The 20,523-nt window shown below is 46.0% G+C and overlaps 1 protein-coding gene across 1 annotated transcript in view; it reads right to left on the reverse strand.

The window, feature by feature from the left end:
- Positions 1-2,954: 2,954 nt before the first annotated feature.
- The window catches only part of LOC143975947 (uncharacterized), a 115,169-nt gene continuing 97,600 nt past the window's right edge, over positions 2,955-20,523 (reverse strand). Inside the window, exons 17-20 of the mRNA XM_077478476.1 lie at positions 15,176-15,351; positions 11,471-13,042; positions 10,004-10,304; positions 2,955-3,034 (exon numbers count right to left, since the gene is read on the reverse strand). Coding sequence (XP_077334602.1) covers positions 2,955-3,034; positions 10,004-10,304; positions 11,471-13,042; positions 15,176-15,351 — 2,129 coding nt within the window. The remainder of the gene's footprint in view (positions 3,035-10,003; positions 10,305-11,470; positions 13,043-15,175; positions 15,352-20,523) is intronic.

Consider the following 20,523-nt stretch of genomic DNA (forward strand, 5'->3'; position numbering starts at 1 on the left):
GTGTTTAGGATCATTGTCCTGCTGCAGAACCCAAGTTCGTTTCAGCTTGAGTACACGAACAGATGGTTGGACATTCTCCTTCAGGATCTCTTGGTAGACAGCAGAATTCATAGTTCCTTTTATCACGGCAAGTCTTCCAGGTCCTGAAGCAGCAAAACAGCCCCAGACCATCACACTACCACCACCATATTTTACTGTTGGTATAATGTTCTTTTTATGAAATGCAGTGTTCCTTCTATGCCAGATATACTTGGACACACACCTTCCAAAGAGTTCCACTTTTGTCTCATCGGTCCACAGAATGTTGTCCCAAAAGTCTTGGGGATCATCAAGATGTGTTGTGGAGAAATTGAGACGAGCTTTGATGTTCTTTTTGCTCAGCAGTGGTTTTCTCCTTGGAACTCTGCCATGCAGGCCATTTTTGCCCAGTCTTTTCCTGATGGTGGAGGCATGAACGCTGACCTTAACTGAGGCAAGTGAGGCCTGCAGTTCCTTGGACGTTGTTGTGGGGTCTTTTGTGACCTCTTGGATGAGTCGTCGCTGCGCTCTTGGGGTAATTTTGGGCGGCCGGCCACTCCTGGGAAGGTTCACCGCTGTTCCATGTCTTCGCCATTTGTGGATAATGGCTCTCACTGTGGTTCGCTGGATTCCCAAAGCTTTGGAAATGGCTTTATAACCCTTTCCAGACTGATAGATCTCAATTACTTTCTTTCTCAATTGTTCCTGAATTTCTTTGGGTCTCGGCATGATGTGTAGCTTTTAAGGATCTTCTGGTGGACCTTACTGTGTCAAGCAGCTCCTATTTAAGTGATGCCTTGATTGTGAACAGGTGTGGCAATAATCAGGCCTGGGTGTGGCTAGAGAAATTGAACTCAGGTGTGGACAACCACAGTTATAGTATGTTTTAACAAGGGGGGCAATCACTTTTTCACACATGGCCACGATGGTTTGGATTTTTTTTCACCTTTAATAATAAACACCTTCATTTACAAATTGCATTTTGTGTTTACTTGTGTTGTCCTTGACTATTGTTTAAATTGGTTTGATGTTCCGAAACACTTAAGTGTGACAAACATGCAAAGGAACAGGAAATGAGGAAGGGGGCAAACACTTTTTCACACCACTGTATATACACACACACACACACATACACATATATATACTTTTTATTACAAAGTGTATATATATATATATATATATATATATATATATATATATATATATATATATATATATATATATATATATATATATATACACACACACTTTTCTATATACTTTTTCTTTTTATTACAAAACATATATATATATACATTTGTAATAAAAAGAAAAAAGTAAAAAAAAAATGTTTTTTCTTTTCACATACTATCACCAGTCCATGTCCTTGATCACCATCACTCCAGTCATATGGCGATTCTCTACTGCTCTGGTGATAGTATGTAAAAAAATATATATATTGTGAAAAAAAACACATTTTATTTTCTTAATTTTCCATAAAATTGTGAATAAAATATGACAAAAAATTCACAATGCCTCTTATGAAATACCTCAGACTACATTCCAAAAAGGGGACACTGCTTTGGGCTATTTTCTCCAAAGAAATGTAACAGAATACATTTTGGTTTAAATTTATGAAGAAAGATTATTTATTTGCAAAATTTCATAACAGAAACAAAGGAAAATTTGTTTTTATTTTTATTTTTTTCAAAATGTATTCGTTTTTTTCTTTATTTATCAAAAGAAAAAAAAAAGACCCAGTGCTGATTAAACACCACCAAAAGAAAGCTCTATCTATCTTAAAAAAAAAAAAGATAAAACTGTAGTTTGGGTACAGCGTTGCATGACCGCATAATTGTCATTCAAAGTGCGACAGCGCTAAAAGCTGAAAATTGGCCTGAGCACTCAGGGTATGAAAGTGCCCGGTATTGAAGTGGTTAAAATGATCCCTGGTGATCCTGCCACGAAGGTGCTTGTTCAGGCACTTCCTGTTACAGGATGACAACTCTGTTACTTTGCCCCAATTGTGCCCCTGCGTTGTCACCCATTTTGAACACTCAGAGAATGGAGATCGTTTGAGTAAAGCCAAATTGGATCAACTGAAAGCCAGCTCACAGCATGGGACATTAAAGGTTATCTACAAGCATTTCCAAAATTCAACAACAAAACCTCCCTCCCCCAGTCTAGGACATGTCCCAGTATTCATATTGGTCTTTTTAGCAAACATTAGAGAGCACGAAAATTTTTTGCTTCGATTCGTTATTTATATAAATTTTAGTTAATTTAATTTGTTTTTGGAATTCTTTTATTTATTCAAATCCATTTAAATTTGGAAAATTCAAATTGATATGAATCTCATTCGAAATCAAATTTATTCTATACAAAATGCGAATTTTGGAAGATGGTTAAATTCTTTCTATTCCATTCTATTGTTTTTTTCTTTTCTTTTCTATTATATTATATTCTTTTCTGATTAAATGAAAATGTATTCTATTTGAAATGTGGATTTCAGAGATTGGTTATATTGTTATATTTATTCTATTCTTTTTTTTTGTCAGAAATTTTACTTTATTGAGAAAAAGGAAAAAAAAAAGCTTACAGAAGTCTTGAATAGTAGAGACGAACACACAATAAGGGGTTACAAAGCCCAAAACTTTCATCTTATTATAAGACTTATGGTACCAAAACATACAGTAGCAAGTGAGAATGGGAGTCAGGAGTCGTGACCTTCCCTGCTGTTCTGAGTAGGATGCCTGGTAGATAGGCATAGAATGTGAAGGGGGTATAAAACATTAGAGAAAACATTAGAGTGGGGGGGGGGCATAATTATAGGAAGGTGTGCTGTGGTTGAGTCTAGGGGGCTTAATCCAGGGGGCTTAAGAATTTTGACTATATGGGACCCCGCGAGTGGGAGGGAGGTCTGGCGTTCTTCTAATCATGTAATGGGTATTTGCTCCTCATTCTTGGGCCTTGTAAATAGGAAGGGATGAACTAGATACGTGTCCGGCAGATGGAAGGTGCCGATTAGTGAAAGTGCCTAAATAAGGAAGACAGGGGAATGTATTAGGGACCAGGTACGGAATGGGCGGGGGGAGGACAAAGGAAAGGAGACAGGGTCAAGGGTGGATGTTGGGGGGGGGGGGAGGGCATCTCTGGCTTCCCCCAATCCTCTAAGGTCCAATAGGGGACCGAAGTGCCAGGGGTAGGGATGATCTTCTGTATGTCAGGTCCTACAAGTGATAAGGGGGGAGGGCAGAGAAGGAGGTTATAGTGGAGTTCCGGGTGAAATGCCTAAGAGTGGGCTTTTGTTAATTCCTCTTCTGCGTGGGTGAAACCGTTATAGCCCTATATTCCGGTGTTGACTGAAAATGAGACCAGCAGGCCCATTTATTGCTGTATTTTGTGGGGGTATCCCGTGCAATGTGGATGAGTTTTTCCATTTCAGCCACTTTATTAAGTCTGAGAAACCAGTCCTTGAGTGAAGGTGCGCAATTGGAGTTCCAGAATAAAGGGACACATTGTTTTGCTGCATTAATCATATGCATTACCAATGACTTATGATATGAATGATGTGATAAGGATGAGTAGTGGAGAAGGAATTGGGCTGGGGTGAAATCAAGTGTGTATGAGGTGACCTGGGATGTGATCCGGCAAACTTCCTTCCAAAACGTCTGAAGGGAAGCGCAGGACCACCAGATGTGGAGTAGGGAGCCTTTCTCTTGATGACACCTCCAACAGACGTCTGATATGGCTGGGTTCATTTTGTGTAAGAGGGAAGGTGTACGGTACCATCTAGTTAGGATCTTATATCCGTTTTCTTGGGTATTAACGTTAACGGAACCTTTATGGACATTTAGGAAGATTGTTTCCCATTGCTCTTCTGAGAGCGATATGGCAAGGTCTTTCTCCCATGCTTTGCATGACAGGCTATCATTAGCTGGTAAATTAGCGAAGAGGAGCTCATGTGTGACAGCTATTAGGTGGGCTTGTGGTGAACGTTGGGTGCATAACCTTTTGAAGGGTGTGAGCTGCCTAGAGCATTGCATGTCCTTGTTGAGGGCTTTTAGAAAGTGCGTCAGCAATAGGTATGTCCAGGGAGGAATGGGTGGTTTATCTCCTTGGGTAGATATCTGGGAAGCTGTGAGTAGTTTATGTTGGTGAAAGAATTGATGAACCCTCATCTGATCGTGTGGCCATAATTCTGTGAGGAATCTGCTATGCAAGCCCGGCGGAAAATCAGGGTTTAGTTTGACTGGTGTTAGTGGGCCCGGAATGGAGGATATTGGGGTTTTGTGACATAATTTTCGAAAACACTCTAGCGTGGATCCAATTAGGGGGTGTTGTTTTAAACTTTGGGGAATATGTTTAGGGAGAATCCAAGGAAGGGATTCCAGATACATGTTTGTGAAGGATGCTTCAAGTGAAACCCAATCCTTATGGGCCGAGTGCACATTCCAGTCTACTATTCTTGTAAGGTGTATGGCCATATGATAATTTAGGAGGTCTGGAAGACCTATTCCTCCTAGTCTTTTTGGGCGGGAAAGTTGGGAAAAGCTAATTCTGGGTTTGCGGTTCCCCCATAGGAATCTGGAGCAGATGCTTCTGTATGCTTTGAAGAATACGGATGGGAGTTGTATAGGTATCGTTTGTAATATATAGAGCATTCTTGGTAAAGTCTTCATTTTTAGGATCGCCGCCCTACCGAACCAGGAAAATAAAGATTTATTCCATGAAGTGAGGTCAGAGGATAATTTATTCAGAAGGGGAAGGTGGTTCATCGTGTATAGATCCGAGAGCTTGGATGGCAGCTGTATTCCCAGATACGTGATAGAATATTTATTCTATTCTATTCAAATGTATTCTAATCGAAACTTGATTTTCAGAAGATGGTTATTTTTTTTCTATTTTATTTAGGCTTGCACCCATACCGGTATCGGTATCTGTGCCAATACTAAGCATTTTCATGAGTATCAGTACTCACAAAAATGCTCCGATACCCGAAACTGATACCGGAAGTGATGTCAGCTTAGGAGTGGAAGTCTGCTCCTCCTCCCCTTCAGCTAGCTGTCTCCTCTAACATAGGGCTGTCTTAATGCATGGGCCAACCTGGGCATTGTCTAGGTGCACCAGGTGCATAGGGGGGCCTCCTGCAATTTCCCCCCACCACTCCTGCAGTTTCCAGCGCTCCTCTAGCACTTTTCAGGGTGTGAGAAGGAACCCCCTAGACAGAGCATGGTACTACTGCCTATGTGGGCAGGCTCTGTACTGCTCCAATCACAGGAGATGGATTAGTAGACATACCTCCAGCACAGTGGTAATATCATGCCCTTATCTGGGGGTATTGAGGAGGGGTGGGCTCCCCCCTTCCAAGCCCTCCACCATCCCTGATGCTTGCCAACAGTCTCCTATCCCGCATGGTACACATATTGAGCACAGCACTAAGAGCTCCTCCTCTCCACCCCATTCCCTTACAGCTACCATGTGCACAGTGTATAGCTAGTGTCAGGGAAGGCATTCCATAGTACAGATGCCGCTTCACAGCGCATGGATATGCACATGCACAGACCAGCAACTGGCCGGGCAGATGTTCATAGACGTGGGCTTGGGAGTGCACATTAGCATGCACACTCGTGCATCGGCACATGCGCATGTGCACTTGTGCATCAATGCGCGCACCCGTCACTAATGCTGGTGCCAAGTGGGCTATTTATACAGGCTTCTGTATGGACTCATTGATCTATAGATTCTGTGTGTTGTTCCTGATTCCATGTGACCTCTGATCTTGATACAGCTTATCCCTAACCTGTAACTGTCTGCTTCATACCCTGACCCCAGCTTGTCTATTGGCTTCCACTTCTGACTTCTGATTCTGCTTGATTCTCCGGAGACCAAAGTTCATAGCGTTCTGCAATGCATACCAACTCTACTTTACTCTACAGCCACAAACCTTTTCCCTGGAATCCACCAAGGTGGGATTCATAATTTCCCTACTTCAAGGAGAACCAAAGTGCTGGGCCCACCGATTATTGAAAGAGAATAATGCACAACTAAATACTATACAATTATTCTTTGATGCCATGCCACAGCTGTATGATGACCCATAGCGGACCACCACTGCCGAGGCAGCTCTACATGCATTCCAGCAAGGCCACAGAGTGGTCAAGAACTATGTCACTGATTTCAGATGCTTGAGGGCAGATACCAATTGGAATGATGCAGCCTTGCATCACCAGTTTCGTTTGGGTCTCTCAGAGGGCCTTAAAGATTAACTTGTTTGGGTTGGCATGCCAAGCTCTCTAGAAGCTTTAATCACTCTTTCAATCAAGATTGATCACCACCTACGTGAAAGCAGATCTGAAAGATTCACACAACATTTCCATCCGGTATGAATGTTGCCCAGGATTCCTGTTCCTCCCAACCTGGTTTCCGGAACCTCTGCTTCTGAACCTATGCAACTGGGCCTGATCCACCCTTCATTAGAAGAACTTCAATGCCCACAAATGAATGACCTTTGCCTATACTGCACAGAAGCTGGTCACTATGTACGCATCTGCCCAGCTAAGCCTTGTAGGTGTCTTTCCCTTTCTTCAGGTAACCAGTCACCCTTGTCTGCCAACTCAGCTCAAATAGCTCTGCCTGTTTTCCAGCTTTCAAGAAGAATCACGTCGGTGACCGCAATTATTGATTTGGGGGCTTGTAGCTGTGTCACTGACCTGTCCTTCGCAGTTCAGCAACATATCCCGCTACAAACAAGAGGACAAGGACTCACCGTATTCCTAGCCGATGGGTCTTGCATCAAATCAGGACTTGTAACTAAAGAAACACCACCAATCCTGACTATCACCTCCACCAACCATCAGGAGCTGCTGCGTTTAGATGCAATTTCATCACCATTATTTCCTGTCATCTTGGGCCTACCCTGTCTAAAGGCCCACAACCCACACATTGATTGGAATGCTGGAAATGTCAAGTTCCTGTCACCATACTGCCAGAAACACTGCATGACAGCATCACCTCCATCATACGTTACTTTGTGTATGGACTCAGACATGGAATTGTGCCAAGTGGTTCCAAAGCCTTACAATGAATACTTGGATGTTTTCAGTAAACGAGGAGCAAATACTCCCCCCCCCCCCACAAAGACCCCATGATTGCCCCATCAAGCTTCTCCCTGGAGCTGAAATTCCCTTTGGACATATCTTCCCCTTATCTGAAAGGGAATTAGGGGCCTTAAAGGGCTACATTGACAAAAACCTACAGAAAGGATTCTTCTGTCCTACCTCATCAGCCGATGCAGGTATGTTCTTTGTAGAAAAAAAGATCATTCTTTGAGACCATGTGTTGACTACCGTGATCTAAACAAGGTCACAGTGAAGAAATGCTATCCTCTTCCCTTGGCCCTGGAACTGTTCCAAAGATTTAAATCTGGCATTATCTTTACAAAACTGGACTTGAGAGTCCTCCCATATCTCAGCACCTTCCTGTCCTCCTCACCTCCCATATCTCAGCACCTTCCTGTCCTCCTCACCTCCCATATCTCAGCACCTTCCTGTCCTCCTCACCTCCCATGTCACAGCACCTCCTTTACACCCATCTCACCAAGATCTATAACACAGCACTTCCACTCTCCCACAGGCCACAATCTGCCCCCCCCCTACCTACAGTCTGAAGGGCAGTAAACTGGCCCTTTGAAAAGTTTGGAGACAACTGCCCTATATCACAGTGTCTTCCTCACACCCATCTCACCAACTTCCCTGGTCATAGGACCTCCCTCCCACCCATCTTATTAACATCACAGCCCCTTCCTCGCACCCATTTCACAAATTCTCCTGGTCATACTGTGACGAACGCTGGTGTCAGATCCCTGCCCTCCTCGCTAACTGGCGACAAAGGACCGGCCAACCTCACACCACGCTGTCACTTACGTAACAATGCCACACTCAGCTGCACCCAGCACAAAGATTTTCCAGCTTGCGGGACCACAATCTAGGTGCGGGCAGCCTGAGAGCGATTGTTACTGGGCTAATTACACAATTAACCCTTTAACTGCCACCACCCCCGTTTAAAAGACAGAGCCGGGGGGACTCGTAATTTTAGCAATACCAATTATAAGTTTAGAATAAGCGCCTGCAACACACACTGCCACCACAGACAGGTCTGCTCAGCACCTTACTCTACCACAGTAGCGCCCTTTTAAGAGACAGGTTCGTTTATAGTTTGCATCAAGAGCTTTAAAGACAAGGTTAACACTTTTCAACATAAGGATTTATTATGAAAAGGTCAAGGTTGGTGCGAATAAAACATTTACAGAAAAAAGGATGTTTCAAAAATAAAGACAATATACAGCCACAAAGAAATAAGGTAGAATTGGGAAGGAAGTATACTTGCAGTTAATGTCCAAGGGTTGATCAGAGTTCAATCGATAAGCAAAGGTAATCGGTTCTCAAACTTGGCAGATCTTCCTGCTTGGATGGTAAAAGGAGAACTGACCATTGCCTTGGCCTCTCCTCTTTTCTGTCAAATCAAAGGGGGTGTTGACAGCGACCAGTGACCAATCGTCTGGTCATCTTGTTTAGGGGTTGGTTGCTGGGAGGTGTCTACACTCATGACCCTGTCCCAGGTACACTTTGTTATACATATTCATATCTCTGCCTCTCTATTGTTTATAGACTGCAGATATCCATTTTAGTGATCAGCATGATATTTGCTTCAAAACGAGTCCACACATGACAGGTTTCCTATTTCCGGGTTACCTAGGAGCAGTAAGGGGTCCCAGTGGCTTCCCATATGACCTGACATAGGGGTGTTTGGACTTGAAATGTTAGAAATTATCCGAGGAAACTAAATATATCCATATTATGGCTGTGCTATGATGGCTTTGAAAGTTATAAAAAATGTTAAAGTTTCAACACTTTACTAATCTGTTTGCACGCTATCTGGTTGGAAGTATTTACGACGGGGATCTGTTAGTTCTCTGCATGGAGAGGGTGACAGTTTTACAACAGGCCGGAATACCTTGCCAGGCAACTTGAGCTTTGTTTATTGACCTAGCCTGGTTGGGTTTCCTCTGCTAAGATAACCTCTTTCCTTTTGAAGATGTTACAAGCTGTGGAATTCCTAAAACAGGGAGGGGGGGTTTCAGATTATTCTAAGGTCAGCCAAACTGTCATGGCTGCGCTCCACACAAAATGGCAACTAGTTATAATATATCCTGGCTCAGACGTGATATCGTTACACCTCCCTCCTTAGGTGGTTGCATGGGAGGGAACTACAATTTCCCTCCTGACGCAACCGACTCTTGCAGGCTCGGCTTGTCGCGACAGCCCATCAGCATTGCCATGGGTGCTGCCTTTCTTATGCTGGATGGTGAAATCGTATTGCTGAAGAATTAAGCTCCACCGAAGTAGTTTGCCATTCTCCCCAGCCACACGATTTAGCCAGCTCAAGGGATTGTGATCTGTGATCACAGTGAAGTGCCGTCCATAAAGGTACGTTTGTAACTTCTGGAGAGCCCACACGATCGCAAGACATTCCTTTTCAATCGTGGCGTATGCTACTTCCCTGGGAAGCAGCTTCCGGCTCAGGTAGAGGATGGGATGCTCCTCTCCAGCATCATCCACCTGGCTCAGGACTGCACCCAATCCATAGGCAGAGGCATCAGTCTGCACTAGGAAACGGCGGGTGAAGTCTGGAGCCTGTAGCACGGGAGCGCGGGCCAGCGCCTCCTTCAAGGCCTGAAATGCCTTCTCACATTCTGGTTTCCAAGACACCACCTTGGGCAGTTTCTTTTTGGTTAGGTCAGTCAGAGGTTTAGCCAGGCTACTATAGTTACATACAAACTTCCTATAGTAGCCAGCGGTCCCCAAGAAAGACATAACCTGCTTTTTGGTTTGGGGGGTAGGCCATGCCAGGATGGCATCAACCTTCCCTGTCTCGGGCTTCAGGGTGCCTCCTCCTACCCGGTGTCCCAAGTACTGCACATCGGTCATGGCAATCTGACACTTACTGGGTTTGACGGTCAGATTGGCAGCTGTCAGTTGGTCCAGGACCTGTGACAGGTGCACCATGTGTTCTTCCCGCACAATTTCCAGCAGCGTCTCCATTTTATCCCTGAACTTTAGGACGTAATCCACAACAGAGACCTCTGGGTCGGCAATCTTGCCCTCCCAGGTCTCACGAATTAGGTCCAGGGGCCCTCTTACCCTCCTTCCATACAGAAGTTCAAATGGCGAAAAGCCTGTGGACTCCTGAGGCACCTCTCTGTAAGCAAACAGCAGAAGAGGCGGATATCGTTTCCAGTCCTTGCCCTGAGGGTGCACAAAGGTGTGCAACATTCGTTTCAAGGTGCCATTGAAGCGCTCGCACAAGCCGTTTGTTTGTGGGTGATAAGGACTGGCCATGATATGCGTCATCTGTATTTGCTGACAGAGAGCTTGCATCAAGTCAGACACAAACTGAGGGCCTTGATCGCTAATGAGCTCGGCTGGGAATCCCACTCTTGTGAAGATTCCCAGGAGAGCATCAGCGACCTTGTCTGTCCGGAGGCAGGAGAGAGCCACCGCCTCTGGATAACGTGTGGCATAGTCGACAACTGTAAGGATATAACGTTTGCCTGAACTGCTAGGGATGGCCAAAGGCCCAACGATATCCACTGCCACCCTCTTAAAAGGTTCGTCAATCACAGGCAAAGGTTTTAGTGGAGCCCTGTGGACATCCCCTACCTTGCCAACTCGCTGGCAGGTAACACAGGACCGACAGTAGTCAGCTATGTCAGCAAGCATCCTGGGCCAATAAAAGTTATGTACCAACCGCCCTCGGGTCTTAGTGATCCCCAAGTGCCCTGCAAGGGGAATCTCATGGGCCACTTTTAGCAGCTGTCCCCTAAATTGACTGGGTACCACTAGCTGTCTGTCACCTATGTCAGCCTCATTCCCCTCTGCAAGCAAACTTTCTCTATACAGTTTCCCTTTGTCCCAGTAGACCTTTTGTTTGTCATTCTCTGCAGGGGGGCGATCAGCTAGACTTCTGAGCTGTGCTAGTGTTTGGTCTGTCTGCAGTGCTGTTTCAAAGGCAGGACCACAACTCTCAGCCAGCAGTCCTGTGGCAAACGAGAACGGCTGCTGAGGCTCAACAGAGGTGGAGTCCACTGGGTCAGAACAGGGAGAGGGCCCCGAGACCTCCTCCTGCTGTTCTGCAATCAGTGCCTGCACCTCGGCTGCCTTTGCAGCACTGCGAGTGACCACCAATACTGGCAATGCATCATCATCAACATCATTATCATCATCATTGTCATCATCATCACATTTAACCTTTATCAGTTCAGCAACATTGGAACATACATCAGGTACCTTCACTAGCAAGGGGGTCTCCTCTCCTGTCTCTGAAGGAGGACCTTGCACTTCAACTCCCCCTCCCCCTCCCTCTGTCCATCCACAGGTTGCCCAGATATTACCCCAACATCTGTAAACAGTACCTTGGTAGGTCCAGAAGGTTCCGTGGGAGCATCCTGGGTGCTCTTAGCCGGGGCATAGTAAGAAACAAGGGTACCTAAATCAGAACCCAACAACACAGCAGTGGGGATCTCCTCCGAGACACCCACCTCTCTCATCCCACTTCCGGCACCCCAATCCAGGAAAACATAGGCACGAGGTACATGGGAACAGGTTCTCCCAACTCCAGTCAGGGTAAGGTACTTCTCTGGGATGATGTCTGTTTTTTCTATCACCTCTGGTCTGACCAAAGTGACTTCGGCTCCAGTGTCACGAAAGCCTGTTACAGTTCGTTGGCCTACAATGACTGGCTGCAAGTTGGCATTGGTTCCTGGAGGTTTTCCACCGACGAGCAGCACAGCAGAAGGGTTGCTGGCCGGATGGCCAGGGGTTGTCGTCTTCTTCTGCTCAGGGCACTGTGTCCGGAGATGTCCGCCTTTCCCACAGTTATAGCATTTGCGGTTGTCAGTCACAAAGGCTTTGGCTCCAGGAGCTGCAGGTTCCGGCCGCTGAGGAACTTGGTTGGTAGGTAGAGGAGGGGTTGCCAGGTGTGATTTCCCTCCTTTCCAGCCATTTGGAGGAGCCTTGCGATGGTCAGATACCCGAGAGTGGATATAGGTATCTGCCAGTTCTGCTGCTGCTTTGGCAGAGGTTGGCTTTCGCTCCAGCACAAACTGTCTGACGTCTGTAGGACAGATGTGCAAAAGTTGATCTTCAATCATAAGATCTTCCAAGGACTCAAAAGAATCGGCTTTCAAGCCTTTAGTCCACTGCCGGAATGTGGTGCGTAAGCGACTTACCACATCCAGGTATGAGTCCCCAGGCCCCTTTTGCAAGGACCTAAAACGCTTCCGGTACACTTCCGGGGTTAGCTGAAACTTTTGGATGATTGCAGCCTTTAGGGCCTCATAATCACCGCCTTGCTCTTCTGACAGTTCTACATAAGCATCCAGGGCCTTGCCTCGTAGCCCTGGCATCAGGTACCGGGCCCATTGTGCTGGGGGCAGATGGCACTGACGGCAAATTTTTTCAAACGACAGTAGATACACATCAATGTCACTGTCCTTTTCCATAACTGGAAATTTGGCTGCCGGGGTCACTGGCAGAGAGTCATCCCTGTGCTCTAGGGATCCGAGGTTCTGAACCTGTCGCTGTTGCTGGAGCCTAGCCATCTCCAGTTCGTGCCGACGATCAGCCTCCCTCTCAGCCTGGCGTTCCGCAGCCTCCCTCTCAGCCTGGCGTTCCTCTCGCTCAGCCCTGCGTTCCGCAGCCTCTCTCTCAGCCTGGCGCTCGAGAAACTGCAGGTACGCCACAGGATCCGTCTCCCTGAGGTGTTGTAGTGTTTCCTGCATTTGAGGACAGTATATTCTGGTTCCAGGCAATCTGATGCTGGCCTGCTCTGGCGATGGCTTGGAGGTAACAATCCGTGGTAGTCCAGTGTCAGTCTCTGCATGCCCATCTGGTGAGGCCGCCTCTGAACCACTGGGCTCTGGAGTAGCGGAAACCCTTTCTGGTCCAGTTTCCCCCAGGATCTGTTCTGCACGGATATCAAACTCCTGTAGGGCATGTATCAAGCCATCACGATTTTTGCCACCGACATCAATTCCTCTTTCTGTGCACTCAGCAGTCAGTTCATTTTTGCTCATCTTTTTATATGCTGATACCCCAGACATGTTGCAAGCAGAAAAGATAGAACAGAAAGCAGAGATAGGAAGAAGGTGTAGAAAGGAGCTGTTGCTGTATATCTCTTTTTAAAAAAAGTAAACAAAAAAAAATAATGTGCACCAGCTTGTCTCTAAGGACTGTTTCCACAAAGGTTACAATCCTTCAGTGCAGAGCTAATTCCTAACAATGCACTGAATGCTCTTAATGCGAAACTATCCCGCTACGCTGCCAGCCAATATGTGACGAACACTGGTGTCAGATCCCTGCCCTCCTCCCTAACTGGCGACAAAGGACCGGCCAACCTCACACCCCGTTATCACTTACGTAACAATGCCACACTCAGCTGCACCCAGCACAAAGATTTTCCAGCTTGCGGGACCACAATCTAGGTGCGGGCAGCCTGAGAGCGATTGTTACTGGGCTAATTACACAATTAACCCTTTAACTGCCACCACCCCCGTTTAAAAGACAGAGCCGGGGGGACTCGTAATTTTAGCAATACCAATTATAAGTTTAGAATAAGCGCCTGCAACACACACTGCCACCACAGACAGGTCTGCTCAGTGCCTTACTCTACCCCAGTAGCGCCCTTTTTAGAGACAGGTTCGTTTATAGTTTGCATCAAGAGCTTTAAAGACAAGGTTAACACTTTTCAACATAAGGATTTATTATGAAAAGGTCAAGGTTGGTGCGAATAAAACATTTACAGAAAAAGGATGTTTCAAAAAATAAAGACAATATACAGCCACAAAGAAATAAGGTAGAATTGGGAAGGAAGTATACTTGCAGTTAATGTCCAAGGGTTGATCAGAGTTCAATCGATAAGCAAAGGTAATCGGTTCTCAAACTTGGCAGATCTTCCTGCTTGGATGGTAAAAGGAGAACTGCCCATTGCCTTGGCCTCTCCTCTTTTCTGTCAAATCAAAGGGGGTGTTGACAGCGACCAGTGACCAATCGTCTGGTCATCTTGTTTAGGGGTTGGTTGCTGGGAGGTGTCTACACTCATGACCCTGTCCCAGGTACACTTTGTTATACATATTCATATCTCTGCCTCTCTATTGTTTATAGACTGCAGATATCCATTTTAGTGATCAGCATGATATTTGCTTCAAAACGAGTCCACACATGACAGGTTTCCCATTTCCGGGTTACCTAGGAGGAGTAAGGGGTCCCAGTGGCTTCCCATATGACTTGACATAGGGGTGTTTGGACTTGAAATGTTAGAAATTATCCGAGGAAACAAAATATATCCATATTATGGCTGTGCTATGATGGCTTTGAAAGTTATAAAAAATGTTAAAGTTTCAACACTTTACTAATCTGTTTGCACGCTATCTGGTTGGAAGTATTTACGACGGGGATCTGTTAGTTCTCTGCATGGAGAGGGTGACAGTTTTACGACAGGCCGGAATACCTTGCCAGGCAACTTGAGCTTTGTTTATTGACCTAGCCTGGTTGGGTTTCCTCTGCTAAGATAACCTCTTTCCTTTTGAAGATGTTACAAGCTGTGGAATTCCTAAAACAGGGAGGGGGGTTTCAGATTATTCTAAGGTCAGCCAAACTGTCATGGCTGCGTTCCACACAAAATGGCAACTAGTTATAATATATCCTGGCTCAGACGTGATATCGTTACACATACCATCTCCCTATCTTCTCCTCCCCCCAGTCATATTATCTCCCTGGCCAACTGACACAACTCACCCCTCCCCCCCCCCACTTACAGCTCTTTCCTTCCCGGTCAGTTCACCCTCCAATCACAGCATATCTCTTCCTGACCACCTCGCCCCAAGCTTTCAATGCTTTCTCCTCACCCACTTCTGCCCCCAATTCCAAGGTATCCATAACTTACCCTCAGCTCAGAGTACATCCCTGACAGTCACTACTCCATCTCCATTACCACCTAATCCACACCATCAGTGCCAAAATCTCCTCTACTCCACAGGTGTCCCCTCTGCTGTCTCTGCCCCCCCACCATTTGCATGCTACATTTCACATTAACCATCAGCCAGACCCAACAAACTTACCTGTCCTGGGCTGGGCACACTTTTGCTAATAAGAATACATTTTTTTTGTCTTACAAAAAGGGTTGCACCCATGACAGAATTCCTAGAGCATTTACCTTTGCATTCTATTTCCGCAAGTGTCAATGGAACACGACAATTAAACGTCTTTGGACGTTGGTGGCTTAACGGGCTGTATACTGTAAGAGAAGACAGATGATGAGGGATAAACAACATTATATACATTAAATTATAAACATTAAAACATGTCTAAACCCGAAATCAGAAATCAAATATATGTGACGCCACCCTCGTAGGAGCCGCTGGTATTCTCCTTATTTTAGCCCTGCAGCCACGCACGCAGTATTTCCCATAGCCAGGTGCACAATTTCAGACAAGGCCATAGCAACAAAAAAACAAACCCGAAGGGCTTTATGATAAGGGAGACAGTGATAACTGACAAGAAAGGGTTAATTACAGGAAGTGAGGGGGAAGGTTATTTTTGGCTGGTTGTTTTTCAGGAAGATGGGGCTGCTGTGAGGGGAGACGTGCCGCACCACACACAGCAGCAGACACGCTGTGGATCCAAAGAAGAAGGAAGTTTGTGTTTCCCCTGTCTGTATTCCACGGCCATGAGTGACTTGGACAGCCTGCTCAGCCAGCTACGCTCTGTGGCAGCCACCACCAGTGCCTGAGGCCCAATTTTTCTGCCCCTATTTAACAGGGGCGTGTAATTACGATATTTGCTCTAATATTTCACAGCAGGGCTCCTTCCTGCGCTCAACAAGAGTATCTGTGAGGGGTTGCAGTGTTGTGCCACCACCACCACTGCGTAAAGCCCAGTTTTTCTTCCCCTGTTTAACAGGGGCATGTAATTGCAATTCTTGATATAATATTTCACAGCAGGGCCCATTTCTACGCACACCAAGAGTAAATGTAAGGGCTTACAGTGTTCTGGTACCACCAACACCCAAGGCCCAATTTTCTGCAGAGTATATAGGGCAGGCCGTATAGTATATACAGGTGGTCCCCTATTTTCAAACATCCGACTTACAAATGACTCCTACTTACAAAGTAAGTAACGGAGGGAGACAACAGGAAGTGAAAGGAAATCTACTCCTAGGAAGGGAAATTATTATGGGAAAAAGGTGTCTCCACTGATGCTTTATCACCAATCCTTGTTTCCCTAAAAAAAACAAATTTTCAAAATCCAATTGTTATTGGTAGTGATGGACGAACTTCCGACGGGACGTTTCGCGAACGCGAAACGCGAACGGACCCAAACGTTCGCGAAAACGAACGTTCGCCGCGGGCCCCATTGACTTCAATGGGAGGCGAACTTTGCAAACCTTCATGTCGAATTTGCGGCCACGTGGTAATTATTAGGAGGGAAAACGTAGTCCCACCACCTGGACAATGACATAATACATGTATGAGGTGAATTTGGGATCGATAACTACAAGCATTCTTTTTTTATTTGGGAAATTGTTCTGACAATTCAGGACTGTGGAACGCATGAAGGCAATGGAGGAGAGGGAAGGTCAGGGACCAGGGTAGGCAAAGAGGAGGGTGCAGGAGATGATCACCAGCAGCGTGACATACAGTAATGACACCAGCACCGTGATAGAGTCATCTGACAGTAGCACCGTGATACAGAGCACTGACATCAGCAGCGTGACATAAAGCATTAACACCAGCACCGTGACATACAGCATTGACAGCAACACCGTGATAGAGAGTACTGACATCAGAAGCGTGACATTAAGCACTGACATCAGCACCGTGACATACAGCATTGGCAGCAGCACCGTGACATACAGCACTGACAGCAGCACCGTGACATACAGCACTGACATCAGAAGCGTGACATTAAGCACTGACATCAGCACCGTGACATACAGCATTGGCAGCAGCACTGTGACATACAGCACTGACAGCAGCACCATGACATACAGCACTGACATCAGAAGCGTGACATACAGCACTGACATCAGCACCGTTATATACAGCACTGACATCAGCACCGTGATATACAGCACTGACAGCAGCACCGTGATATACAGCACTGACAGCAGCACCGTGACATACAGCACTGACATCAGAAGCGGGACATACAGCACTGACATCAGCACCGTGATATACAGCACTGACATCAGCACCGTGATATACAGCACTGACAGCAGCACCGTGATATACAGCACTGACAGCAGCACCGTGACATACAGCACTGACAGCAGCACCGTAAGCAACCCCAGTAGGAAGTCAGCACAGCACAGGGATGGTGGGATCCCCTCATAATAAGAACCCCCAGGAGCAAGTCAGCACAGCACAGGGATATCATAAGCAGCCCCAGTAGAAATATGACATAATTAAATAAATAATTCCTGTGACTCAAGCGGAAGGTATGTGGTGGTGGTGGTGGTGTTGTTGGTGGTAGTGTCTTTGGGGGTGCACATAGCAGAGAGTGAAGAAGAGGGTGCAGATCGAGAGGATGAGGAGGGTGCAGAAGAGTAAGGCTGAGTGAGCCACTCAACCAAGTCTGGTGCGTCCTTTAAAGTAATTGAACGCACCTTCTGCAACTTCTCACTTTGGCTCAAGGCTGTTGCTCCTGCCCTACCCCTACCACCCCAGCGGAAGGGCCTGCCTCTTCCTCTGCCTGTCATTTTTTAAATCACCCTGTGACAAAACTCTTAGTCCCTATAACGCTGAAGGACTGCTGCAGTATAGGGCAGCGGTCAGCAGTAGTGCACCTCAACCCAATCTATTGTGGACCGATAGCGGTCCTTACAGAACAGCAGACTGTACCGCACTCAAGCCTATGTACCGTAGCACCCTATACCAAGTTACCAGTCCTTATAAGAACTTTTGTGGAACAAGTGAGTTGTGAATGATTAGCAGACTGCAGCAGAAGGGCAGCAGTCAAGTCTAATATTCTTTCTATATTTGGAAGAAAGAATATTATACGTGTACAAGCCTATTACCATACCACTGATACCAGTCCTGAAAAGAACCTTTGTGGAACTAATAGTAACAGCAAGTCTTTAAACTGATCCTCACTGCCTGATAACACTGCTTCCTTCCTGTCCCTATACAAAGTGGCAAAAAACAGTAGACTGGAACGATTAGTGGTTATGATGAAACAGCTCTTTTGTGGACCTGATAGTAACAGCTAATGATGATGATGATGATGATGATGAAAGACTAATCTGGCTGTCCCTGTAGCACACACCGTCCTTTCCCTTTCTCTAAACTGACAAAAGACACTCAGGCTGCTGCAAGAATCAGTAGCACAGCAAACCTATAAACACCTAACACCTATACCAGTCCTGAAAAGAACTTTTGTGTACCAAATAGCTAGTGGTTTATCTCTCCCTACTCCACACAGCAACCTTTCCCTATAGTAACAGAAGAAAGAATGTAAAATGGCCACCGGATGGGGTGTATTTATAGGTTAGGGGGAATGTCCAAGTGTCCATGAGCTGTCATGTCTCAATTGGCTGTCCTGTACCACATGATAAATGTGTCATCAAAGGTTAAAGTTCTTTTACACATTAAACACGTAAGTCCGCCGGGGCGAACGACGGGAAAAGGCGAGCGAACGTGCGGACCGCGAATGACCGAAATTCGCCGCGAAACGACCGCCGGGCGAAACGTTCGTCCATCACTAGTTATTGGGATAGAAAGTGAGGTGAAATCTTCTGAACAGGGGCACACACAGCAAAACAAATGTTACAGGGGTGATGATAACCCTTCCCTATGTTGTCCAAAAAGCTTAAAATTATATTTTTGGGCTTGAGCTACACTTACAAAATGTACCTGTTTCAAATTACAAACAGATTCAACTTAAGAACAAACCTACAGTCCCTGTCTTGTTTGCACTGCCTGTATACTGCTGATTAGAGTATATAGGGCCTGGGGTCCCCACGCCTTTCCTTTTTTTAATTTGGGTGCGGAGTACCCCTGCCGTTTTTCTCAATCATTTTCATCCATATTGCTGGGACCAGACATTACATTACAACTGCAAGCAGTTTCAAATGACTTTTATTCCTTTAGAAATGTCAATTTGTGCAGGGGCTGTTCTAAACATGGGAAACACATGGGAAACCATTCTTCAGGCATACTGTAGACACCCCCCAGGTACGATATTTAAAGGAATATTTCATTTTTATTTTTTCACTTTAAGCATTATTAAAATCACTACTCCTGAAAAAACAGCAGTTTTTAAAACTTTTCTTTGCATTGATACATGTCCCCTGGGGCAGGACGCAGGTCCCCAAACACTTTTTAGGACAATAACTTGCATATTAGCCTTTAAAATTCACACTTTTGATTTTTCACGTTCGGGTCCCATAGACTTTAACGGTGTTCGAAAGTTCATGCAAACTTTCCGTCCCTGTGTTCTGCCGCGAACCGAACTGGGGGTGTTCGGCTCATCCCTAATTAAAGGTTAACAGTCAACATAGTTCAGGGCTGTAAGCAGTAGTAGGAAGCGTATGCAGTATAAGAGAAGCAAAGTGTGTATTGGAACCAGAAGGTTATTACATGTGCATGCTCATAATTCTGAGCAAAGGCTCACTCCAGAATGGGCACTAGCACACACTCACAAATGTATTAGCGTGTGCACAAGCCAAAGTCTGCATGTGCACACGTACGCGCACGGGCACACACACGTATGGGCACTGTCGCTAAATTGCCTATTTAAGCTGGACTATGGCATGAACAAATTGCTGAGTGGTCTTCAGCTAGTTCCTCTTTAACCTGCACCTTGACCTGCTATATCTGCCTACCCATGCACGACCAAGCTTGCCCTTGACCCAGGGGCGGCTCGTCCATTAAGGGCGCACGAGCACCGCCCCATATCCATGCGTTCGGCCCCTTTCAGGATGCCAGATGTGTGAATTCTAATACAAAGGGGGTGTTTTTTTTGAACCACTGATTAGAGCCAGAGGCTCTAATAGGCTTCAAAATAGGGTGGGCGCTCCAAGACCACTCAGATGTGTTAGAATAGCGAATTAATATTTACTATTCTAACACTGATCTTCCTCCTGGCCAATCAGTAAGCGGGTCTGAGACCTGTCACCCAATTGGCTGAAAGGACAGGCGATCCTATTAGATGCCTAGGGGAGGAGAGGAGATGCATGGCCGATGGAGGAAAGGACACAGGAGCCACTGCACGATGCCTGAAGCCCGCTGCCTAGATGGGGTAAGTGCCAGACTGACCGGCAGACAGTAAGGGGGGAAGATGAGGCACCGACCACCACTGCCTTGGCTAATCTCTGGATTCCTGCCTGCCTATTGTCACCTCGGCTTGTACTCTGACTGTGCTCCTGTCTTGTACTTCTTTCCCTTGCTGCCTGACTGTGTACCGACCC

This window comes from Lithobates pipiens, unplaced genomic scaffold (genome assembly GCF_037356315.1).
Source record: "Lithobates pipiens isolate NorthernLeopardFrog02 unplaced genomic scaffold, aLitPip1_a1.2 Scaffold_13, whole genome shotgun sequence".
NCBI classification, from domain to species: Eukaryota; Metazoa; Chordata; class Amphibia; order Anura; family Ranidae; genus Lithobates; species Lithobates pipiens.